Consider the following 27,043-nt stretch of genomic DNA (forward strand, 5'->3'; position numbering starts at 1 on the left):
ACCATTTATGAAATTGGTAATTTTACCGAGAAATATCGGTAAAATTATTGAACTTCCTCAGTAATTTGACTGGACCTTGGTAAAAACGCCAATATTTTTTATCGACTGTGGTAGAATTACCGAGATAAAATGGCAAAGTTACCCGAAATTGATTACCAATAAAAGTGGTATTCTTACCTGAAAAAAAAAAAACAGTAAAAATACCGGTTTTTAGGTAAGCTTACCAGTCTGTATTGGTAAAATTACCAATAATTGGTAAAAAAGTGAGATGGTAAAGGTACCAACGGACCTTGGTAAAAACGTCGATAATTTTTTTTCAGCGTAGGATTCGGCTCTACGTGGACGTGGATTAATTGGCTCCATATTTTAAGCTACTCGTCATTTTTCTCCAATTTTGAGATCGCAATTCTTTTGTCAGGAAACTAAAGCACTCTCTTACCAATTTTAACAAATTCAACGTAATAAAGGCGTGGTTTTTTTTTGGAGAAAAAACATCGCATTCGATACTGATATCGAAACTGCACTCGAATGCGATATTTTCTCTCTAAAAAAACCTCGCCTTTACTAAGTTGAATTTCTTCGTTAAAATTGATAAGTGAGCGCTTTAGTCTCCTGACAACAGAATTGCGATCTCAAAATTGGAGAAAAATGACTAGTAGCTGAAAAAATAGAACCAATTAATACGATTTACTGCATGCCGTTCTGACACAAAATATGGCGTCCATCGAATCACCTTAGGGTCTGCAATTCACAAGGAAATTGCACAGATCCCCCCCCCCCCCCCCCTCATCTCTGTTTGTAAGGGTTGCATGTGTATAGTGTTTCCGGTTAACCGAATTTCCGGTTACCGCCTTTCGAGCGGCAGAGCATTTTTGGCGGTAAATTTGAATCCTTTTCCACAGCTTCCTGCCTAGTTTTCCGGCGCGCTAACGCTTATGAAATCGAACTAAACACAATTACCCAATCCTTCATCGATCGGTTTACTGTTTCTGCATTTCACGGTCTACTTAATTCAACTAGGAGCGAGCCATGTCCCGACGGAATAAATCACACGAAATCATGCTTGACGTCATCCTTGCCCCCCTCCCGCTGAGAATGTCGCGGCGCCCCACCTATCCTATCACAACATAACCTCACTTGTCAACTTGTGGCTGGCAGTGCATTTATGAAGGGCTATAGTTTCCTCAGGTCTCAATCGATTTGTTTCGGGATCGTAAATTTTTAAGTGCGTGTTTTCTCTCCTTAAACAATTTAAAGCATATCATTTTTTTACTGATTTGTGTCGCAAGTCGATTTACGAGCTGCTCTGCTGTCAGAATGAAGGAAGCCTCTTGGCTCCAGACTGTCTGAGGAACCCAAGTCCAAGTAAGTTTAATGATAACAAGATAAAGTTCAACTTATCCAATCAGCACTCGTTAATAAGTCTAAAGCCCGAGGCACTCCTCATGATTATTACGTTGTCAAATCGGATGGTCTATAGACTTTGTCAACTCCTCGTCGACCGATCTGTTAACATCTACTCAAAATCTTATCTGTAATCACTGAGACAGTTTTAAAATCTGTGATCCAGGGATGGACGAATATCAAATTCGAATGCGATTATACGAAACATTTCGAATGCGATTATTTGAGAATTCGAATCTTGCGATGGTGTATATTCGAATATTTTCAATTATTGCTTCGATTTATGATTTTTATGAACTGTGAGAGATAAATGACACTTTTAACTAAGACGGTCGGTCATTCCCATGTGCAGTTGTGGAGGAGTCTTAATTAATAACGAAATTGATGATAGGGATGGACAGTTTTCGAATTCGAATGCGATTATTTGAATATTCGAATATGCGATTTCGAATACTTCGGAAGCGAATATTCAAATGTGATGCGATTTTCTCGGTGCCGATAATTCGAATATCGAATATTCGACCATCCCTACTGTGATCATTGCATTCTAGAGGCTTCTAATTTGAACCTTCAGCTGACGGAATTCGGACAGTAAAATTTGTCCAGTAAACGTACTAATATTTGTCTCTATTCTAGGTCTGTTACGCCGGTTGAACAATGTTGACGCTCTGGTATCTCCTACTGAGTCTCTCTTCTCTGGCTCCCATGGATCATCTTTAAATCTTGTTCAAGGAGGTTAGCACATACACATCCCATCAAAATTTGTTGGACTTGCCGTTTAAGATAGTCAAGTAAGGAACAAATCTGAATAAAATGAGTTTGCAATTGGACGTATTTCTACCAAACGGAACTATGTGCATTAAGACATGAGCCCTGAGAGTATGTGTATAACAGGACTCACTTCATAATACACATAGTTCCGTTTGATAGAAATACGTTCATTTGAGACAGTTGAACCTGCAGATCATGTGTCTGCAAGGCAAACGATTTTTCCGAATAGCATTTGGATTGCATTTTGCAAAAAGGAACCACTAGCATTGCAATGATGCTAAGATTGTGCAACTTCATCTTTTGCAATATAATTGCGGAAATTGTGAAAAACTATGAAATGTAGATGGTAATTTTTGTCTTAAATTTACAGTTTTTAGCGAGTACAATAGAAACTATTAATGCATAAACGGGTTTTTCCTCCAAGACAAAAGAAGTTGCACAATCTTAGCAACATTGCAATGCTAGTGGTTCCTTTTTGCAAAATGCAATCCATTTATGGTTAGTGGAACCGCAATGCGACAGTGTAAGTCGGCGATCACATAACTTGTTTGCAGTGTCTGAAAATCTCCGTCTCTGTTATTTTTTTAAAGGAGAACAAATTGACATCATTCCTTGAAGTTTATGCAGAATTTTCTTTGTACAGAGAAGAAAACTCACGGCAGTTTTGAAAGAATTGCCATTGATTAGTTTCCTGATTGAAAAATAAAGTATGGCAGGAAGTTTGCGACGTAGCAAACCGAGTTATGTGATTGCCAACTAACACCGTCAAATGTCCAATCATTCATCTTCTCTATGAAACAGGGTCAAGATAATGCAAGTAAAACCAGCATGCAGCTTGCTTGAATTATGAATACCTATTTATTTTTCCCTTGATATTTGATAACTACAAAACAGAATGGAACAGCCTTCATCCAAAGCCAATGATTCAGAAGTTCGTCTGAGGACTGAGCAGTAATTTCTAATATTTTGAGCAGTTTTTTTAAAAGTGACATGGTGCAACTTGGGAATACTTACTAGCTAAATCTTGAAAACGTGTTGCCAAAGGTATAAAATCTTTAATATGAAAAGTCAGTCAACTGACAACTATCCATGCTTCCTTTTGGCTGTGATTAATTCTGAACTTTGCCATGATTTAAGAAATTCAGCTTAGCCAACTGCAAGCAAGCTTTTATTCCTGCAAGACCTAACACGCTTAGAAATAAACTTATGTTTAACCGTTGACGGCCCTCCGTCAGGTAGAGATCCAATAAAATTATCATCAAGTTTCAGTCGGGTGTCAGGCCAGGCCCAATATAGTCTTCAAAAGCTCATTATGTTCACTTTCGTCTAGCCCATTTGTTTGAAACTCGGTAGGAATTTTGTTGGGCCTCACCTGGCAGTCGATCGCAAAAGGTAAGACACTTTTTCATAGACCCCCTTAACTCACTTCATTTTGCACTGCATTGTATGATAAAAAATATTAAAAATTATTTACAATGTGGGGGAGTAGACAGTTACAATTAATTGTGACCACGAAGGTTTGTAAATGAATCTCTTAGCTCTAAAAGTGTTATACTCATTTTTTCCCCTTATTAGCATTTTTGAAATAAAATACTATTTACCTCCTTATTGTTTGCTTTGTTTTTTCTCTCTCTTAAAAATGTCTTTTTTTCTCTGATTAACTACATACCTGTTTAAATTAAAACATTTGAATGTCTATTTTTTGTTTTAACTTCCACCTTGACCTTGACTTTGCAGGTATTAATTTTTGGCATATCTACTCTAGTCCTTTAAAGTACTCAATCAATTTTTTTAACGATTTTAACACAGTATGATGATTGATCTCTTTTCAGATTGCAACAACACAAAACATCATGGCAGCAGTAGACCTCGGCTCCATTATTCAAGCAAAATTGAATGGCGGTGAACGCATTGTGATTGTATCCTTTTTAATGCTACCTTAGAATTATTTCGTAGTATATTTTTTAAAGAAACGCAAAGAATTCTCTCGTCAGGTTCCTCAAGAAAAACGAAATTATTATTTATTTATTAAAGCAATTTAATTTAGTTTTTAAAGCAATATATCAATTGCTTATTGCAATGAATTTGGAAAATGTAGAGGATGAAACGTCAAAATTTACACATTTTTTATTCCTCTCTTGATCTAAGAATTTTCCTAAATTTACTTATCGAAAAATTGGTCAATTTCATCCAAGTTCTCCCTTCTTTTTTCTTTTCACTCAAAATTTCATCTGAAGTTCAGGCCTAGATTGTCCCTCAGATGTGGCTTTTTAAATTAAACCCAGATGCACTCACACCCTGTCCAGTAGGAAATGTAGGCGCATTCCCACTGTATTCCTTCAAAATTTAATCTATCACGGTGTATAAATTTACTGTTTGCGTAGAATAATTACACTCTGATACAATCAATGCCGAATCATGCGGACTAACTCTTTTTAATCCAGATGAAAACAAGTAATTTGACCGTAGATACTTTTCTGATTCTGCCAATTCATTGGGATGCCCTAAAGTCTTGAATTTCTCTTCAAGAAAGAACAACAACTCCGTCTTGTTTTTAAAACAATTTATTAGTACATTCCTTAACTTGAAAGTTGTCAGACGAGAGAGGCAAGTCTTATGCAAGATTGGGTTCGGAGATCAAGGATCCTCTCTCTCATCGAGAAAGACTCAAACTTTGCCTTGTTCATTTTTGCTTGTTCACAGTCTCCTCCTCAAACATTTACTGATCTCTCTATTGAAAGGTTCTTGCCAATCGATTCTGAATTTCGTTGTGATATAGGTAAGATCCTAATTTACTGCCTGTACCGGGTCAATTAATGTCATGGAAACGGAAGACTAGGGCAAAAACTTCTCCTTACAGCATCCATGTTGACCCTTAAAAAATTCCAAGTTGAAATTTTTTTGATAAAAAGTTTGGAAATGAACTCCTTATTTAGATATTAGTATGTATAGAGATAATTTGAAGAGAATAAACTAGCTGATAAAGTTCTTTTTTTTTTTATTTCACGTTCGATCAGTGTTTACTATTATTGACATCAATATTCCAGTTAAAATCAATGGCTCTTCTTTTCCTTTCTGGTTTTTGTACAGCATAAATGAGGTTGAAGTAAGCTCAGGGTTTTTTAGCGGAATTTTGAATAGCACTCTTTGCTTGATAGGTCAAACAACAAATACATACTTCAAGAGGAAAGAATTGCTCAAATGTCATCTCTCACAATGGTGTTGATTCAGGTCTTAGAATTCTATCCTAGTTCCTTAGAGAGCCCAGCATACGAAAGTGAAAAAAATAATTTAGTGTTCTGTCCTTCATCTGCATTAACGAAAGACTTTTTTCGTGTCTCCAGATTCCGGTGTTAAACAAAGTGATGGAACAGAGGTTTACTTTAACATCTCCTCTAAAAAAACTAAACTTCTATTTGAAATGAAGAAGGATCTGAAAACTAACTCATTTATCTCTGAGCTGGTGAAAGCTGTCGATGGTAAGTATTTTAACTTATTAATTTGAGGATAGGCAGGGTTTCTGGCGATCTGAGAAACCTGGAAAGGCAGTAAATATACAGCAACCTTGAAAAGTCAGGGAATTTTGCATGTAGTGCATTGGCTCGGCCGGTGACTTCAGCTGGTGCCATCCGAAATAGTGCAATCTCAACTTTTAAATGCCTTTTAATATAATTCGAATCTCTAGAAGTGGAAACCCATCCAAAATTTAGCAAAATTCTGCATAATGAAAAGAAGATTATATCTGAGTGAAAATTTTGTTCGAAAGTCTAGGAATTCTGAAATTTTTTAGTCCGAGGAAAGTAAGGGAATTGAAAAATGAAGGCTTTTCAGGGTTTTTTTTAATATTATGTACAAGTGTTGTTTTCTCAAAAAAACATCTTTATTCGTAGACTGTTTGGTATGAAATTGAGCTCTTGTACACCTCAGAGATTTGCGATTTAAGTACCTTTTTTAATGTAAAATGCAAGAATCCTAAGTGCCAATAACGCTCTTAAAGTTAAAGCTGTAATGAAAAAAACGCAATAGTGTGAAATACACTAAAATTGCCTACATTTTGGAGAGAATCCACATCTATGTCTAGTCAAAATTTCTATGGAGAACCAATGCATTAGCAGAGTTGCCCCTTTGCATGGGAAAATGCACTGAAATTTCAAATTCCTGGGACACGCAAGAACGCCATTGTTAGAGAGAAGTTTTCAATTTCCTTTAATATGGCCTCTAAAGCAGTGGGGTCACAACTGTCCAAATATTAACAGTGAAACTCCCAAACCATGTATCTCAGTTTACTACGTTGCAGACTTCTTGTTTTATTTTATTTTTTGAATGATAAGCTACTTGACGTCAATTCTTCGAAACTTCTACAATTTTTCCTCTCAAAGCAAAGAAAATTCTGTAAAAACTTCAAGAAATTATATTGATTTGTTCTCTCTTAAGAAAATTAAATAGGAGCAGAGATTTTTAATCACCGCAAGAGAGATATGTGGGAGCTTCAGTGTCAATATTTTTAGCTCTGTTGTTTTTTCTCACTGTTTTCGTCCCCTTATGACTTTGATCCTTCAACATAGTAAGTTTAGGCTCCCTAAAAATTTTATTCTAGTTTTTATATAGTTGCTCTCTTCAAATGACAGGTTCTCTTGTTGTTGTTTCATGTTATACTTGGTTTTGTTTATCCTTTTGGAATTATGTTTCATTTTTATGGAGTTTAACAATTATTTTTTTGTGTGTATGTGATGGGGAGGGGGGGCTTAGAGTAATTTGCAAATTGTTTTTCCTTTCCCCGAATTTATTTCGTTTTTTCGAATACGTATCATTCATTGAGTTGATAATTTAAATAGGTAGTGAATATGAAGATCGCGTAATCGGCGTGATCCGTGACGGTCGTTCCTGCGCTCGTCTGCTCTCTCTAATCTCAACTCCTATCTAATCTAGTACTGAGTGTATCCTAAAATCATTGTGCCAAATCGTGCTCCAAGCAACTTTAGGACATGTGATAAGTGTATTGTGACCAACTCCCTGGTGCCCACGTCGGTGTGGCACCATGGACAAACACGTGATAAGGCTACAATCAGGTGAAATTCCTCAGCCTCACCTTGAAAACATCACAAGTGAACAAACTTTAAATCAAATTCCATCTACTAACTCTAATTGTATAAACTATAATGAGGTACTTTTAGAAGCAAACAAAGCTATTGCTACCCTTATACCTACAGATAACTTAGGAAATGACACTGTAAAAGCACTTCTTGATTATAAAAATCTCACAAACAAACTATCTAATGCTCTTCAGAAATCAATTGATGAGACAAATAATTTTAGACACGAACTTATATCAGTTAAAGCTGATCAAGCTAAAAAAGATGAAGAGACAGATGCTAAATTTAGAATTCTGGAAGAAAAAATTAACCTACTTCAAACTAATCTCAACTCAAATATTAATGCTAATAATTCCAATAATAGCAATCCTATGAACAGTGAATCAACCTTAAAACCTACGTTAAATGATGAGGAGAATATGGACACAACTACATTTGCATTACCCGATTCGGATGAGGAAGAACGCATAGTTGACATTGAAACTCTGGCCTGGAAAACCAAGGTGAAAAGGAACAAAGGCGCCTCCAACCAGTCCAGGAAGGACAAACGTAAGAGGGAAGATTCCGCATCCCCTAACTCTAAACCTATCACCAACAATAATTCTACCCCTGGTAAGAAAGTCAAAATTATTACCCAGCATGATTCAGAACCGAACAAGAAGAAACAGTCAACTTTAATTCCTGGCTCAACACCTAAGGACGCACAAGCAGCTTTAAAGGAAAACCCGCCTCCGCCCATTAAAATCTGTAATGTCGAGGATGTCAACAATTTACGTACTTTGATTCAAAATGTAATTAAGGATGACTCACAGTTTTCGCTGAAGGCGATTACAACTGTGGGTACTAAAGCTGTATGGAAAGTGAATGTTATGAAAGAAGAACATTATCGTGTATTAACTAAAGAATTAAATAATAACAAAGAAATTTATTGGTATACTCACGAAAATAAAAATACACGTGACTTTAGAGTTATGTGCAAAGGCATGTCTCCTCAGACTTCGGAGGAGGATATTTTAGATTCACTTAAGGGAAAAAATTTCAATGTTATCAGTGTAGTCAATATTTTTAAGAAAATCCAACCCGAAAATGGCAAGGGAGGTCCCGTAAAAAAAGAACCTTTATTTTTACATCAAATCACCTTTGCTCAAGGGGAAGACCCCGAAAGAGTATTTAACTTAAAAACTATATGTAATCAAGTGGTTAAAATTGAAGCTTGTAAATCCAAACCTAAGTTAATCATGCAGTGCTACAGATGTCAGGGATTTTCGCATTCGAAAAGCTACTGTCATAAGCCCTGGGCTTGCGTCAAATGCGCAGGTAATCATCCATCCTCTCAATGCACTATTCCTGGATATAACTCGAACCCAAAATGCGCTAACTGCAACGCTGGCCACGTAGCCAGTTTTAGGGATTGCCCTGCTAGGAAAGCTGCTCTTGAGGAGAGATTCCAGAAAAAAACTGAAATAACTTCACAAGAGAATGCTAAACCTATTAATAAACCCACTGGCGCCAATAACGCCAACAATTCTTATAAATCTCCAAAGAATTGTAACTTAAAATCCTATGCATCAGTTGCTTCCACCCCTCAAAATGACTTAACACAGGTCATGGACTTATTAAATCAAATTTTTAGTCGTATGACCACTCTTGAAACCAAATTAAATGCTCATGATATTGCTTTGGGCGGATCCTCAACTTCGCACACAAGATGACAAATCCGACGCAGATTTCCTGTAAAGCCAGTAAAAATTTCTTTTTAGATGTTTCAAATGTATCTTTATTAAATAATGCATCTACACTCCGAATAGTTGCGTGGAATGCTAATGGCATTATAAATCATAGAGCACAGATCATACAATTTCTTAATGATTATAATATTGACGTCATGCTTATCTCTGAAACAAGGCTCACAAAAGAATCGTATTTCTCTATTCCTAATTACATTTTTTATCATGCATTGCACCCTGACAACACAGCGCACGCTGGCGCAGGCGTGCTGATAAAACGTAGAATTAAGCATTTCTTAAACGACTCAATTGTAAAGGAAATGTTTCAGTCTGTATCAATCACCATTAGTTTACAACAACAGGATCTAACAATCGCAGTTATATATTCTCCACCTCATCATAATCCCCAAGAGATAGATTACGCTAATCTTATTGATCGACTAGGCACGCGTTTCCTGATAGCCGGAGACTGGAATGCGAAGCACTTTGCCTGGGGATCAAAATCTGTGTATACCAAAGGCAGACATTTATTGAAAGCAATTGACTCGCTTCACGCGAGCATTGCATCACAAGGACGCCCTACGCATTACCCTACAGACCCACTTAAGAACCCCGATGTATTAGATTTTGGAATTTATAAAGGCTTTTCCAAGCAAAATATACATACGTCATTAATAGAAGATGAACTTTCGTCTGACCACATCCCCGTCCACTTTCATTTAGCAGCCTCTCCAATTTTTACAACACCTCCTACTGGACTTATAAATAAAGCCACTGATTGGGAATGTTTTAAGGATTACATTAATGAAAGAATTAAACTTTATGCAGACCCTAAATTAGACACTCCGCAAAAAATCGACTCTGAACTAGAAAATCTTGTTAAAATCATACAGGATGCGGCGAAAAATGCCACCCCTCCCCCTATTCAACACATTAAAGCCGGATATAAAACCCCCCCCTACATCCTCAAAATCATAAAGGAAAAAAGAAAAGCTAGGAAAAGATGGCTGCGCTCCAGAGACCCCGAAGATAAAGCCTATTTTAACTCCATCTCAAGAGAACTAACAAATGAGCTTTGGACTATTAGAAATAATCAACTTGAAAAATTTATTAAAACATTAGATGCCTCACCTGCAACCGACTACTCCCTTTGGAGAGCGATCAGTTACATAAAACGTCCACCACTACATAATGCCCCTTTATTTAATGATAATACAAGGAAATGGGCCAAAACTGACCTCCATAAAGCAAATTTACACGCAACCCACCTCGAAAAAGTATTTAAACCCAATTCACTACCCAATGCTACGAAATGCGATATTCTCCTGCATCTAAATGAAACAGATCTGATAGAAACAGAGCACGAAATACCTCATTTCTCTTTTGGGGAAGTTACCAAATTAATAAGCAAATGCAAAACAAAAAAAGCCCCAGGAAAAGACCAACTTACTGGCCTCATCCTTAAAAAATTACCTGATAAAGCAATTCATAAATTAGTCCAAATTTTTAATGCAATAATCAATCTACAATATGTCCCTAGCAAATTTAAAGAAGCAATAATAATAGTTTTTCATAAAAAAGGCAAACCCGAAAGAAATCCCTCTTCTTATCGTCCAATATCTTTGCTCTCATCCATAGCAAAACTATGGGAAAGACTTTATCTTCCTAGACTATTAAAAGTAATCAATATTAAAAACATACTGCCAGATCAACTAAGGCTAAAATCAACTTAAAAACTCAATTCGCTTACGTATCTAATTGCCACCAGACTAGTTTCGGGAGCTTTCATCCATCTCCCATCTTCAGTGGTTGTTGACTCACAACCACTGAAGATGGGAGATGGATGAAAGCTCCCGAAACTAGTCTGGTGGCAATTAGATACGTAAGCGAATTGAGTTTTTAAGTTGATTTTAGCCTTAGTTGATTTAATCGGTTCGCTGTTTTTTAGTTTCGTTCATTGTTTTAATACTGCCAGATATTCAATTCGGTTTTAGAGCTAAACACTCTACCATTGAACAAATACATAGAGTAACCAATTTTATTGAAAAAGCCCTTGAAAAAGGAGAATATTGCGTCTCTGCATTCTTAGACGTTGCACAAGCATTTGATAAAGTCTCTCATAAACTCCTTATTAAAATGTTAGCAAATCTTCTCCCTGCTTGTCATGTTAGATTAATCCAATCGTATCTCTCTGACAGAACTTTCCGAGTTAGAGTAGGTGAGGCACTGTCGGACGAAAAACCAATTCTGGCAGGAGTCCCGCAAGGCTCAGTTCTAGGCCCATTGCTATATTTACTGTTTACCTCAGATATTCCCGCTCCAACCAGAAAATCCCTCTTAGGAAAGTATGCTGATGATACTACGTATTTGTCTAGCAATAAAAGTCAGGAATTAGCTACACTTGAACTTGAAGATAACCTTCAAAATTTCTATAACTGGACGAGTGAAAAAGACATCAAACTTAATTGTGCAAAAACTATTTATAAGATATTCTCTAACCGTAGTATCAAGGACATTAACATTATATTCAATAAAGTCCTATTAAAACCTTCAGAAGTGGCCAAGTATTTAGGTATACACCTAGATACTAAGTTAAAGTGGAAGGAACACATAAAAATCAAAAGAGAAGAATGCTTGTTCAAACTTAAAAAATTGTATTGGTTAATAGGTAAAAAATCTAAGTTAAGTATTAGTAATAAGCTTCTATTATATAAACAAATTGTACGACCCACATGGGCATATGGAGCTCAAATCTGGGGGTGTGCAGCACGGTCCAATATAGAAATTTTACAAAGAGTCCAAAATCGTGCTCTGAGACAGATAGTCGGAGCACGATGGTATGAACGTAACTCTGATATCCATAGAGACCTGGGGATGGAGACCGTCTCGCAATTTATAACTAAAGTTGCAACCAACTATGAGAGACGGCTCCATCACCATCCTAACACCGAGGCTTTACTATTACTTGACAACTCAAATGAGTTTAGACGCCTCAAACGGGTGAAACCGTGGGAACTGGCCAGCCCCTTGGTTTGAACCATTAATTTTAGTAACCAATTATTTCTAATCATTTAGATAAGTTACAGACTACCCGGTCGTTTGTACTCACACATTTATTTTGAATTTAGAAACAAAGTGTATAATTTCATTGTGAAAGTTCGCTTAACACTAATAAAAAAAAAAAAAAAAAAAAAAAAAATATGAAGATAACTTTTTTGGTTATATTAGGCATTAGGTATTTTTATATTAGTTCAATCAAACCATAGCTCGTGAAAACGAATGTCTCGAACTTGCGAAAAAAACCTCCCCATGTCAGGCAGAGATCAACCTACTCTGTGTGCACTTTTCGTTGGAACTCAACGAACTTGAGCCAATGAACAAATCCTTTGTCCAAAAAAATGTGTCTATTTTAAGTGTTGGATTCTAAGTTTAACTTAAAATTGTTTTTTCTTTTAGCCTCTACAAAAAGGAGAATGCAGCAACAAGACTTTTTGTGGTTGAACAAGTATCAAAAAAAATCCGGAAGTTCTCAGGATGTCAGCAGCCATGACTATGAAGCCAATCATGCTGGGGACTCGGTAAGTCACTAAATCATTCTGTTCTAGATCTGGATCTTCTTTCTGTTTAATGCAGTCCATTGGTGAATTTAGTTGTTCACGTTGACTCAGTGCTACAGAATTAGCCTAAAGGTGCTGAAAATCAATGACTTTGCTTCAAACTTAGGGGAAAATTTTAGTTTTTCTCAAAAAATCTGAAAAAAACTGAGGTATGACATAATCAACAGGCGACAGATGACATTACCATCTGGAATTTTTTAAAAAATCATTGAAATTCTTGGAAATGAAGACATTAAAGACTTCTCCGTGGCATGGACGAAAAGGAGCACTTTTCTTTTTGATGAAAGCTTCTTATCTTGAATAAATGAAAGGAAATATTAGTGGTACATCGCTTTATTCTGTTTGTAAATTGTTCTGATGGTGAAACCATGTATCCTGGTTCTCAATATTGCAGATTTTCTGTCAGATTTTTTTTTTTATGAATAATGACGTATCACAGTTAACATGCTTATCTACCCAACTGATTTTTCTTAATTTTTTAGTAAAACCTTGCATGCACGAAATTGCAAGTAAAATTTCCAAAGAAACAAAAAATTAAGCAAGAGCAAAATTTTCAACAATTGCAATCAAGATTTGAGATACATATTGTTATAGTTTCTGTCAATGTTTGTAGAATTATGTTGCATGATATATCATTGTTCACAATTTTCAAATATTATTGAACATTGCTTGAATTTTTAACAAAGAATACTCAAAAAAAAACTTCACAGTTTAAAGACTATTTTAATCCTCAATAAAAGTCTTTATTCGTAATTCAGCCTCAAGGCTATTTACACTAATCATAAATAAACGTAATACATAATCAAGCATGATTTATTCCAAAATTCAACAATGTTGAGTGAAAACTAGTAGCATCAAAATTAGCATCAACACATAAAATTGTAATAGCATAATTTCACAGATGGCGGGTCAATAGTAATTATTTTAAAGAATAGCGATAGCATTCTTGTCAAGCTTTTTCGAGGACATGTCTAAATTTTATCGGCTCATTTTTTAAAATATGATCCATAGATCTTTCTGCAGTTTATTGAACAGTTTTATCGCAAGGTATTGAGATGATCGTTTCCTCTCCAAGACAAGCAATTTTTATTTTTTATAAATACTCTGTCTTCTGTAACTGAAATTTATCACAATTTTTTCTTCTTTCTGCGACAGCTACAGCTTGATAGCCCAGATATTGTTGTACCAAGACACAGTATTGCTCAAGGTGCTACGCCTATTGCTGCACGAGAAACTGTCATCAGATATCAAATGTCAATGCGAGAAGATGACTATACTTATACAGAAGTTATACGGTGAGTGTCAATAATTTTCCCTAATCACACTTTACACCAATTACAGCTACTGGTGGAACACATCCGTACCCCTCCTGATTAGCAGGCTCATAGTCAATCGCCCAATTTGAAGATTTATCAGATCTGACTCCGAAATATTCCATTTCACCGATTTCAGCAAGAAGCTCTACATACCGGAACCAATTAGAAATAAAGGAACCATCAACCCCAACGATATTTTTCTGGACTTTATGTCCGAACACCCTAATGGTATGTTCCTGTTCACTGACGGAAGTAAGACTGACACCTTCACAACATCAGCTGTGCAAATCTAGCCCTACTTCCAAAACAGACAAAACAGCACACATCGAAAGCTTACCGACCCATTTGTATGTTAAAATCCATGGCGAAGATATTTGAGTTCATACTAAATTCCCGACTTATCCAATCTTTTACACCAATTACAGCTCAATTTGGTTTTCGTAAAGGAAAGAACACAACGGACGCCATTACAAGGATAACGAAGATATATGAACATCATACTAAGAATAACAACACGCAAAGACGCCCTCTCCTGTTACTAAACCTAGATATAAAGAACGCTTTCAACAGCGTCAGTTGGCAGGATATCATAGAGACGATGTATAAACGAAAAATTCCCTTATATACAATAGAAACAATGAAATCATACCTTAGTAACAGATTCCTTGTCTTCTCAGATTTCATAATCAAACTTGCGGCCCAGGGAGGATGCTTATCTCCCACAATATGGTTACTAATATTTGACGAGATACTAAACCTGAATACTACACCAGAAATTCGCAAACAAACCTACGCAAATGATACGTTATTGATAATAACCGGCACGAACATGCAAGAAATTCAAATAACGACTAAAATAGTCACAGAGCAGATCAAACAAGAACTAAAAAAGAAAGATCTAATCACGGAAGATAGGAAAACTGAAGCTCTGTTATTACACGGACCAAGAAAAGCGGGAGAAATAGATCTCTTAATCGGCAAAGCGCAAATCACAGCAGGCCCATCTCTGACTTCCCTCGGATTCAAAATTACAAGGGCAATTAGGATGAACCTGCATATCAAAGCATCGTGTGAAAAAGCGAAAAAAGTAGCCAATCATTTTCGCCCTTTACTCCCGAACTTGCACGGTCCAACCCTCATGCGGAGAAAATTAATGATCCACGCAGTATTGTCAATAATATTCTATGGAGTCACCACCTGGGCAGCTGACTGTAATACAAAAAAGAATAGAGAAGAAATAAGAAAGACACTGAAATCTCTGAAACTAGCTTTATGTTGTGCTTACAGAACAACTTCGGATTTTTGTTTAAATGTGATATCTGGAATTCCATCTGAAACCATCCTAATAAAAGAAAAAATAAGCAAATATAATAAAGAAGACCCTGAGGAGATTCAAAAATATAAAATAGCAAGATGGACCGTGGAATGGGAATCTTCTCTAAACAAATGGATAAAGAGACTTATCCCTGAGCTCCATCTATGGATTAAAAGAAGACACGGACAACCCGACTTTTTCTTAACCCAATTCCTAACCGGCCACGGGGCATTCGCAGATTACTTATACAAATTCAAGAAAAGACACAATCTACATTGTCCATATTGCACAAATGAAACAAAAGACACGTTTGTTTGATAGTAGAAGTTGCTAAATGAGACTGAAAAATAATTAACAGAAGGAAATGAAAAACACGTACAATTATACAATGGATGATTATCTAACACGTGAAAACATGCTTCAACTTGATTCAACCTTTTACTTGCTGCTCGATACGTTTTTCCTCCATTTCATATTAAATTTAGCGCTTATTGAAATTTCTTCATAAGTAGCTTATGATGAAGGAACCACCAACATTAATAAGGATGAAAGTTCAAGTAATCAAGTCAGACCTTCAGCATGTAAAAAAATTGGCTGAATGGCCAAAACCACCTTTACCTTATTTTACCTATGTTTATTTATATACTTAAAAGCATTTCTATGCCCAACATCTTGAAAAATTAGGGAAAAGGTAATTGCCCCAAGGGGGAAAATCATACTCAAAATGAGTTTCTTTCCTCTGTAGCGAAAGTTTCTGTGTGATGCAGAGTTATGGCGTCACCTTGGCTGATCTATTTGATCATAAACCTGTGTCTCTTGACTGGTGCGTCTGTGGATTACCACGTCTGTCCACAAAAAGTCAATTTATCTTTTTTCTCAAAAATCTTAAAAAGTCCGAAATTTTTTAAACTCTACAAAATTTATCATCGTGAGAATACATTGAGCCTCATCAGGCAAGATGCAGGATGTGAGATAGTTTTGTTATTTTCCAGCAAGTGTATCGACACCAACTTCAGCAAAATCTGTATGCCCTTTCCTTTAAGTGATAAATGAAAGATTGTGATCTAATCTCTTTTTTCTGTTTGAATAAAAGGTACCACAATTTAGACAATTTAAATTACAACTTAGTGAAGGCCTCCTCTTTCTGTATTCAGTCTTTATCAACTTTTTTTTTTTCAGAGTGTTCGTGGGAACTTGGAATGTTAATGGGCAGTCACCTACATGCAAGCTAAACCAGTGGCTTTCAGTTGAACCAGAACCTCCAGATATATATGCCGTGGGTTTCCAGGAATTAGATCTCAGCAAGGAAGCTTTTTTATTCAATGATACTCCTCGTGAAGAAGAATGGCAGTACGTTTCGCACTTATTAATCCTGTTTTTTTTTTTTTTTTTTCGATTTTCAACCAAAAAACATTTTCATACTAAGTCTATTCTAGAAAGGGAGTGCCGTCTGATAAGCTGAACAGTGAGGTTCTCCGTACGCTGTAACGCTCCCTTATCAGATCTCGATTTCCTTGCTCTTGCCTATGCATACGTGTCCTTTTTGTAAACTAGCCTAAAAGTGTAAATATGTAAATATTTAACGATAAACTCTAATCTGGGGGTAATCCCCCAGATATTTCACTAGATATTTATTCCCCACCGTGTATATATTCTATTTTAATAACTCTGTAAATAACCGAAACAATTATGAGAAAGTGCTTTGCCCACGAAATTGAACAATGCCCGATATGTAAATGTGCCGTTCATTTTAAAACAGACTTTGGATGTGACGTCTACACGTATTAAAACTGCTGAACTTGAAGCAGAGGTAAATAGACTTCAATCTTTAACTTCCAAAAATACCTCTGGAGCATCTCTCTCTCTCCGCGTCTCGCAGAGATAGTGTTAAAAACAACCTTGCTAATCCAACTTCTAATGTGCAATCCTCGAACAACCCTACAATAATGACGGCATCTAATATGGACGAGGAATTGGTTTTCTTAAGGAACCAAAATGCTCAACTAATGAACCAAGTGCAACAACTTACCGCACAATTAAACACTATGCCGCTGCAAATTAGTGAATTGGAAACGTCGTTCTCCTTGCTTGGCTACATCATCAGAGCCTGCCAAAAATATCGTTTCAAACTGGTCTCATTTTTGGCATTTTCAAAACAGGGTTTCTTTGCCATTAAGGGTTAAAAAATAAACCTGCAAATGTATTTAAAAAATGGGTGCCTCCGACTCATTTAAAAAATAACAGCACAGTTTGTCAAGGTAGTTTGTTAGTGTGTGCTCCTATTCATGAAAACTTTCTTACTGCATTTTCACACCAGGAATGGTATTTTAAGTATATAAAATAGTATCCAGCATAGTATAATCAAAAACAATGGTGCAGAAACTTAATGAAACTCACAGTCATATGTTAAGGCGTGTCTGCAGTGTAATAAAGAAGACATTTTTGGGCATGAGTGATTCATCAGCGCAAAATCTAGTCAATCGGCCCTGATTCTCTTACTCTTCTTTCAGGAATGCTGTCATCGCTGCTTTGCATCCCATGGGGCGATATCGAAAGGTTGCCCTAGTAAGATTGGTTGGCATGATGTTGCTTGTTTTCGCACAGGAACAGCATGCTCCCCACATTCGAGATGTTGCCACGGAAACGGTCGGCACTGGAATCATGGGGAAGCTGGTAACCATGAAAAAAATAATTCATCTTTAAATCTTATCTGTAGAATTAAGTCATCTTCTGTTCCTCTAAAAATATCTTACGTAAAATTCTCAAACTGTGTATCTGGGTCTGCGATGTTGGTGACCTCCAGTCATATTTTATCTTCTACATGGAAAATTACTCAACGTCAATTCTTTCAAAATTTTGTGATTTTTCTTCTCTTTGCAAAGACAATTTTGGGTGATTTCACGATAACAGGAATAGTTAAAATGTGAAATACCTTAAAAATAAAAGTGCACCAATTTTAACAGGATTTCATTACCTCATTTTAAAGGTATTGAACCTCCTTTTTCCAGCTTTGGCACGCTCTATTTTGATTCAGTGCAAAGTTAAAGTGATTGATAAACAAGCCATTGAATCAGGTATCAGCGCTTCCCGCGGGACTGCTGGAGGTCCACGCAAACATGGCGGCCCTGCCATATTGTGTCGGTTACGTAACAGACGCAGCGTAACCGACACTTGAAAATGTGAGATAAAAGATGATACAAAAGATGAAACTTGGCAATTCTTGAGTTATGAGGTGGAATTGATGCTGCCTTAAAAGTTTTCTAAACTTTGGAGACTTCTTTTTAGTTTAATAATATTAAATTGAGGTTTTTGCGTAGTGAGGAATTAGTGCTACACACCTAAAAATCACTGGTTTTCATAATAATTAAAGTTTTCATTGTAAAAAAAACTGACTTATCAGTGATGGTTTTGTCGAGAAGACTTCAGCGAACAATTTGATGGCAATTTTGAAACTCCTGACTCCGTCTGGCGAGATAAACACTGCACTCAATACAACTGCAAAAATTTGTTGCCAAATGTGGCGACACCTCTTTCTAATGACTTTTCTCGCTCAATAATAAACATTTCAGTTCAAACTGGCAATTTTCTTGAACATTAGAGTCTCTTTTCAGCAAATATTGCCAAAGAGTTCATGATCAGTACTGATTTGTTACCGCAAATTGCTCTTTTGCTTCAAAATCGGGGTTGGCGACGCGTAACCGACCGGACATTTTCGGCCTTTAAAGTCTCATATTATGAAATATGATAATAATTTATCATATTTTTTAGCGTGGATAGGTTCAGGGACATCATTCCTATTGATTTATTCATTTGGTTTTCAATCGTTTTGCCCTATATCGTTCATAACCCATGGCGACACGACTATTCCTCTTATTGTGAAATCACCCTTTTGTGAAAACTCCTAGGAATGATGTTGACTCGTTCTCCTTCGAAAAATTAAAATGGGAGCAGAGATTTTAAATCACTGCAAATGAAATACATAGTTCGTTAGTTTTACCGTCGATATACAATTCACAATAAGAATCAAGTGTATACTTCATTGCTTTATAGTGGTCTAACTTTTTAAGAGACTGTAGCTGATCAGTAAGCCTAATTTCTTGGCAACAACCCTTTATGACAGTCATAATTAGCAACTTGTTGCGATACTTTTTGAGATATAAGTGCCTCTTAATTTTATCTTCTTTAACCTTTTAAAATTTAGTTAGTTTTAAGATTGGAAAGTAATACCTAAATTGAAAACCGAAAACATCAATTATTCCAAGCTATGAAAGCCCTTACACATGCTTGCAAAGAAAGAAAATGAAAATCCTGCAGCATGCAAGCAATCATCAATGATAAAGTCAATCCATTTATTGATATGAAAAATTTGGACAGCCAGTGTATTGTTCCAAATGTCATTAGTAAAGGAACTACGCACTGAGTACAAGAAGTTTAGCACCAGTTAAAGCTTTCCTCTATCACCAATCAGATGTTGCAACATTTCTCCCAGGTATTGAATTTATACCAGTTGAAACATTCACTTTTCAGCCCTGTTTGGGAATTTGGTACATACAAAGTAAGTTTTATTTTGGAAACTGATCCTGCTCTGGAGGCCATAAAGAATATCTTATCATACGATATCAAAATTTAGCTAACGTCGAAATTTTTGGTATTCCATGCCTCGTCAAAAAAAAAAAAAAAAAAAAAAAAAAAAAAAAAAAAATGCCTTCCAGCAAGAGAGACAAGAGCCGAATTTAAAAAAAAATCATGTGGTAGTAATTTTTTTTCAATCTTAATCCCCTTTCGAAATAGAAAAATTTAGCTCTGTGAAAAATTATGATCACTGAAGCATGGTATTCATGTGCTACATGGCTCAGTGGACACATTTTTTTTCTGAAGAAACTTAAGTAGGAGTTCATTGTTACTCCCAGAATTGTTCAGTCTGAAAATTTTTGAAATGAAGAAGTTTTGCACTTTTGATTTTTTGAACTTAACCACAGGTTTTGTATTTTGTGAACAGGGTAATAAGGGAGGCGTTGCTGTCAGGTTTGATTTGCACAGCTCATCATTGTGTTTTGTCAATTCTCACTTAGCCGCTCATGTCGAAGAATTTGAGAGACGTAACCAAGACTATCATGATATCTGCTCGAGGATAAGTTTTTCAAAATTTCTACCACCTAAAAGCATCAAAGATCATGAGTAAGTAACTCTATACCAAATAAAGAAACAACTTAAAACGGGACTAAGGCCGCAAATAATAAAAAGAAACACATAAAATAAAATAAGAAACCCGGGACGTTTCGCAGGGATCACACCCGCATTTTCAATCGGCAAAACAAAATTAAAAGAAAAGACACTATGAGCCTCACCGTTGTTATTGTGAGACTGATAGTGCAACCAAAATAAACGAACAACCGCAACTTGAAAACAAAGCACATCGAAGCAGAGATTACTCAGGTACACTACATTAGGTACATCACTACTCAGGTACACTACTCAGGTACTCATACACTACACCCGCCATCTGGTCATTTTCAATTTTCGCTTTTAATTTAGACATAAGAAAACTAAGGCTGTTGTACCGAGTGTGCACAACAGAAAATCCATATTTATCAAAAATTGCGGATAAATTTTCAGACAAATATGGCTCATATGGTAACGAAATTAATTTGTCAAACTCAATTTTCCTTTTACGCTTCATACTATGCTCTTTACTTTCTTTCTTGCACATCGCTGTTTTAAAAGCCTTGTCAATGAGGGGAGGAGGATAACAATTTTCAACTAGAAGTTTTTTACCCATCTTGACCGTTACAGGTAAAAATTGATGGTCTGAAAGCCTTACAATCCGCTGCGCCAAGTTAGAAAAAACATTTTTCTTATAAGCATCCGGTTGCACGGATAAATAGTTAGGGTAACGGCCCAATGCAATTGGTTTTTGGTACCATTTACATTTTACCACGTTACCACACTGCGACACAGTCATATCCAGAAAATTAATTTTACCATCAATTTCTTCCTCCAAATTTCCTTTCTAACTCCATACCGGGGATACTGAAATTTCTTAGGCGACTCAATTTAAAAGTCTCACTCTCCCTTCTTTTTTGCTCCTCTCTCATGAATTGCCGGGTTTTTGCATTAAACTCTGATTATCTAGTTATAACAAGCCGGTCTTCCATTTTTGAGACCCTTTTTTGCAGCTCTCTTATTTTTAAAATGTGTGTTCGGGGCTTTCCTATCAAGTAATTGCAATCTGCCCGTTTCATACCTTCGCATAGACTCTCACTAATCAATTAGTAAATAAACTTTTTTTCTCCTGTGCTGTTGTTTTCTCTTTTTTAATGTCCTACCATTTAAATTTTTTTCTGTTTTTCAGTCAGATTTATTGGTTGGGTGACTTGAACTACCGTATCACTGATATGGATGTCAATTTAGTGAAAAGTTACATAGAGAAAGAAAACTACAAAGCAATAATAGAATACGATCAATTAAAGCAACAACACAAAAAGGGAAATGTTTTCGTCAATTACAAAGAAGGAGAAATCAACTTTCGTCCCACGTATAAGTACGACACCGGAACAGATGATTGGGACAGCAGGTAAATTTGAAAAGGATCCCTTATCAGTTCATTTTTATTTTATTTTATTATATCATGTTTACTTTTAACTTGTCTGCGATTACATACAGGAACAGATGTTTAGAGTCCACGCCGAATAAGTTTTTGCACTTTTAGACTTGACAAAAGGTCGTGGATGTCACTTCAGCATTAAAAATAAATGCAAGAATCAAGGTGGCGGATCTTCTTTTGCAAAGTCAGGAAATTGCGATATTTGTAGAAGCAATGTAGAAGCAAATTTTATATTTGAGCTGGATAAATCTTTTAAATGTGATAAAATTGTTGCCATCATTGTGGCAGCACAGCAGGAATCAGAGTGGACCAATTACACAGAGCTGCCAAGTTGCATTTGTGTCAAGGGGCTCAACTGAATCCTGAAATTTACCATGATTTGCACCAACTATTTGTTTGGTGAACTTTGAAAACTAAAATCAGTTTAACAAGAAAAAGCGGTTCCTTTGGATTGGATTCAGACAACTTGTCCGATTAAACTTGAAAATTCGCTGTAGAATACCTAATAGGAAACCATACAAATTTCAGATATTGCAAGAGGTCCAAACAGAATTAACGAATTCCGCGATTTAACGGATCGATTTGTCAGTCCCGTGAAATCCAACAAATCGAGGTCCTACTGTACATCACTGTTCAAATCGAAATGAATGGGTCAGTTGCGCTGGTTAAAAAAATCGCATTTTGATGCTTGATTCTTGTAGATTAACAAAAAATAATAAGATCCGTTCAAACCGCAACTTTCTACGTTCTTCTCCGGTTTTTGATGTCATCCACCGCGGTAGTGACCCTTAGTCTCTTTCACCTATTTTTCATCAGTTGGTGTGACGCAAATGTGCACCGGTTGCTTAACGTTAAACTCAAATGAAAGCAAGGTGGAAGATACCAAGGGTGTCACTACCGCGGTGGATGACGTCAAAAACCCGACTTTTCAAAGGGTGATATCTCGGTTAATATTGAATGTAGAAAGTTGCGGTTTGAACAGATTGTACTATTTATGGCTAATCTACACAAATTAAGCATCAAAACACGATTGTGTGACCAGCAACGGACCCATTACTGCAGCATTTCAAAAAATTAGTTTCTTTAAAAAGACTCCATATAAAATATTTTTTCATCTGCATATCATGTACATTAAAATTACCTTTTTCTTCGCTTTTTAGTGAGAAGAATAGAGCTCCCGCATGGTGTGATCGAGTTTTGTGGAAAGGTGATGCCATTCATCAGTTGAGTTACCAGAGTCATCCTTCCTTGAGAATAAGCGATCATAAGCCAGTCAGCGCTGTTTTCAACTCTGAGGTACTTTTATCTCTGTATTGTTATCTGCGATGTTTGCTTACTGGCTTATCAAGGATCCTTCTAGTTGATTTCACAAAGCTGAAATATCTTTAAAAAAGTTGAAATCAAAAGGCTCATAATTACTCTGCTGCATTGAAGAAAAAACGCTGTATGAAAATTCGAATGTTGGCACATTTGCAGCGATTACTTATTTATTTTTGAGGAGAGTTAAAAGTATGTTTCCTTGAAATTTTCAGGTAATTAAGGTCCAATTGCAAATAAAATTCCATGAAAAATAAGAGGAATCTACTCACATGTTTTCTATAAAATTCATCTTTCATCAAAGAAAATTTGGCAACATTCCAAGGCTCATACAACGCTCTTCCTTAGCACGGCAATACTATCTATAGCTCTTTTTAAAAAGCTATTCAGATTTTAATTTTCTAAGTTTCATAATGGACCACTAGACAAGGTAAGAAGTTAAGCAATCTGATACATGTTCCTTAACCAGAATTTCACGTCGAACTTGATTCGCACAACGAAAATTACTGAAACCAACTCCTAACAAAGATATTAACGTTGGTTACGAGGAATTTGAATTGCCCACTCATAAGAAACTCATAGCTCCACGTGAGTCAAAGCGCGCACTACAACGGTTTCAGCAAGCTTCTCAATCGAGGGATGTTCATCTCCCACCATGTGTTGTTCAAACTATTAGCAATTTGCTATAGCTGAGCCAAAGCGTCAAGATTGAGGTTGTCAGATTTTTATATTGCAGAGATTCATGGTAACATTTAGAGCGCGATGTGAATCACGTAGAGCATTGAGTTTTCATGAGTGGGTGGTTTGAATTCACGCATCTAGAATCATTAAATATCTTCATAAGGAGTTAATTTTGGCAATTTTGATCGTTTTAATTGTGTTCTATGTTAAATTTTAGTTACAAAACTTGTATCAGAATGGTGAAATTCGTACCTTGTCTAGTGGTCCATTAAATTAAAGGGATTTTTCAAAATAAAAATTCATAATGCTTACAATTAGCCTGTGCTCAAAAACATAAGAAAAATATTATATTTCCTGTGAAGCTTGAACAAGAGGAATCAATATAAATCCAGGAAATCAATTCGTTAAATAGTCAAACCCTTTTAAAATTTATTGTAATTAAAAATTCCAACTTTGATTCCCTCCTGCCTTCCTTATATTTCATGTTACTTAGCGAGGAGTCTAAGCGTCCTTTTCTGGGAAAATTAGTGGAAATTTCCGGCTAAAATCTACTTTTCTGGGAAATTTTGGTCGAAAAACAAGCACACATTCACACAGTAATCACACACTAACCTTAACCAGCCTGTGGGAAGACTCCTAGAAATTTCAGTTCTCATTCCTGGCACTTGATTTTTCGATTCTTTTAACAGACCTCCCATACTGACACCAAGGAGCACAAAATTGTTATTTTAAAGTCTTTTAAACCTTTATCTCCAGTCAAAGAGACGCACTGATTTTATGGCTGTTCAGTATTTAAGACATTTTTTATCATTAGAATTAATCTAGTTATCAGTTTTGATCATGAATGGTGATTGACGGTGTTCTTCGATGTTGCCATGTTTTCATTACGTCAGTTGAGCGGACCGACCAATCACCAATCACCACTTTTATCATCTGATGTCTGGGTGTGGGCTGTGTATAAAAGAGTTTTTCAGCCTATTCTCATGGTCTGTAATTTGTCTTCCTCCTTAAGGAACTTAACATAGTTGCGTCAAATCTCCTTTAATTCTGGACGATTTCAATCGCTTGACCATTACAATAACTTGGAAATTTAAATTAGGAGGACTTCAGGAACAAATTCCCTCATTGGTGAATTTTTTATGTTCAGATTTTAGTGTTTATTTTGTGTCTCCTTCAAATACTTTTACAGAGGCTAATTTACTTCGAGCTTGAATAGCTCACATTATTTCCCTTTGATCACAATAATCAACCTCTGAGTACTTAAATTTTTCTTTTTGTTTTCATTTTATCCTTTTTTTCTTTACCATAAAAATAGAACCTACCATAAAAATGGTACCCACCACAAAAATGGTACCTACCATAAAAATTTGGATAGTCTATAAGCATCATGTCTAGATGAAGAGCGCAAGCAAGTATGAAGAACTAACAGAATGAATTATGGCTTTCTTTTTTTCAGTTTATTAACTTGAATTAGCTTAAAAAATAGATAGTTCAATTTCTCACATCACTTCTAACTTACATTTTACACTCAGTAATTTTCAGATTTTTGTTTTGTCTTGTCCTTCCAGATTAGATTTATCGATGCCCAAAAATACCGAAAGATTCACGAAGAAGTCATGAAAAAGTTAGACAAACTGGAGAATGAATTCTTGCCGCAAGTAACCGTAGAACAAACTGAAATTGTTTTCAATTCAGTCAGATTTATGGAACCTCAAACAAAAGAGTTAATCATCGCCAACAACGGACAAGTGCCGGTACAATTCGAATTCATCAAGAAACTAGACGAAGGCCATTACTGCAAAGACTGGCTCAACATTGAACCTTTCATGGGTTTCATCATGACTGGTGGGTATTCCCTTTATTTATTTGTTAATATCAGCAGTCGAAGATGAATTTTATTGTCGACCGTCGAAAATAAAGCAATTTTAATTTATTATGCTCACAGTCAAATTTTATTTTTTATTTTGTCTAAAATAGGTGTCTGAAATAGGTGTCTAAAATAGGTATTTTATGCAATAATTTCAAACATGAATAGTGCACCCCTTTACGTTTACATATGCTTTACGTACTCTTTACCAAAAAAATTGAAAATGGTCGACAAAGGTGAAAAAATATTGGTCTAATGAATAGTGCAATCCTTTGATCTCTGATAAGTCATCATCCTCTGTCATGAGCTTATTCAATTAGAGTGAACCACCAGACAAGTTACAAATTCAAACATTCTGATGCATGTATCCTCTTCAAAATTTCATGTTGAACACGATTTGGAGGACAAAAATGTTTGACATTTACTCCCACCAAGATATTAACGTTTTTATTTAGCATTGATAACAACAAAATTGAATTTCTGCTCACAAGAAAAACCAGAGTATACAAATTGCGCCCTACAAAGATTCTAGTAGGCAAGGAACCACTGTTTCTGACCCATTTTAGAAACGACATACATGCCATTGGTTTCCCTATGCAGATACATGCTTTCATGGGAGAGCCAGGAATAGTGGTTCCTTATTGTGAAATGTAATCCAATTGAGCAGTGTTCGTGTCTATCCTGTATTTTTCAAAGTGTAAACAATTTGCAACAGCTGAGCTGAAGTGCAGAGATCGAGGTTATTAAATTTTCTTACATATTTATTATATTTTCAACATTTAGTGTGCGATTTAACTCAAGAATAGTCTGGCTCTTTTCATGAGCGGAAGTTTGAATTTATGCATTGAAAAACGGTAAAATTTTTATTTGGGGTTATTTACTTTCAATAATTGTCGTTCCACAAATCATGTTCTGCATGAAAGAAAATTTTGAAGAGAAAACGTGTATCATAATGCTTAAATTCACACCTTGTCCAGTGGTCTGTTAAACCTCCTGCAGTGAAATATTTTTCAAAATAAAGCGGAATGAAACTTTCTCTTCTGCTTTTCAACTATTGGAGCTTATTTTGGTTTTTTTACCATTTCATATTTTCAGGAGAGAAATGCGACATCAAATTAGAGATCTACGTAGATAAACAGTCTGCGTCGAAATTGAATGCCGGTCAAGACAAACTCTCGGATATTTTGGTTCTACATTTAAAAGGTGGGAAGGATATTTTCATCACGGTGACAGGCTCTTATGAACGTAGTTGTTTCGGCTCCTCCCTGGAAGCTCTGGCCAGGATATCTGTTCCTGTCAAAGAAATCCCGGCTGAAAGACTCAAAGAATTG

General features: G+C 35.9%; 1 protein-coding gene and 1 long non-coding RNA gene across 4 annotated transcripts; one reads left to right on the top strand and one right to left on the bottom strand.

Moving 5' to 3' along the window:
- Positions 1–1,114: 1,114 nt before the first annotated feature.
- Ocrl (Oculocerebrorenal syndrome of Lowe) lies at positions 1,115–27,043 on the top strand (the record flags this gene model as incomplete). Its single annotated transcript, XM_072305449.1, is given in 14 exon segments — positions 1,115–1,365; positions 2,041–2,139; positions 4,008–4,094; positions 4,774–4,954; positions 5,520–5,654; positions 12,452–12,573; positions 13,768–13,907; positions 16,423–16,593; positions 17,754–17,916; positions 20,243–20,421; positions 21,596–21,817; positions 23,008–23,143; positions 25,414–25,690; positions 26,808–27,043. Coding segments are annotated over 12 exon segments (2,028 nt in total), but the record flags the coding sequence as incomplete, so codon positions are not given.
- Positions 12,561–24,634, bottom strand: LOC109035117 (uncharacterized). 3 transcript variants are annotated; one of them, XR_011900687.1, is made up of 4 exons: positions 24,458–24,634; positions 22,989–23,230; positions 17,641–17,913; positions 12,561–12,687 (listed from the first exon to the last, which is right to left on the bottom strand). It is a non-coding gene; the product is annotated as an uncharacterized lncRNA (long non-coding RNA). The 3 variants fall into 3 exon arrangements; XR_011900686.1 differs by lacking the exon at positions 12,561–12,687 and adding an exon at positions 16,600–17,350; XR_011900685.1 differs by lacking the exon at positions 12,561–12,687 and having other exon boundaries at positions 17,489–17,913; positions 24,458–24,633.

This window comes from Bemisia tabaci, chromosome 10 (genome assembly GCF_918797505.1).
Source record: "Bemisia tabaci chromosome 10, PGI_BMITA_v3".
Classification (NCBI taxonomy): domain Eukaryota; kingdom Metazoa; phylum Arthropoda; class Insecta; order Hemiptera; family Aleyrodidae; genus Bemisia; species Bemisia tabaci.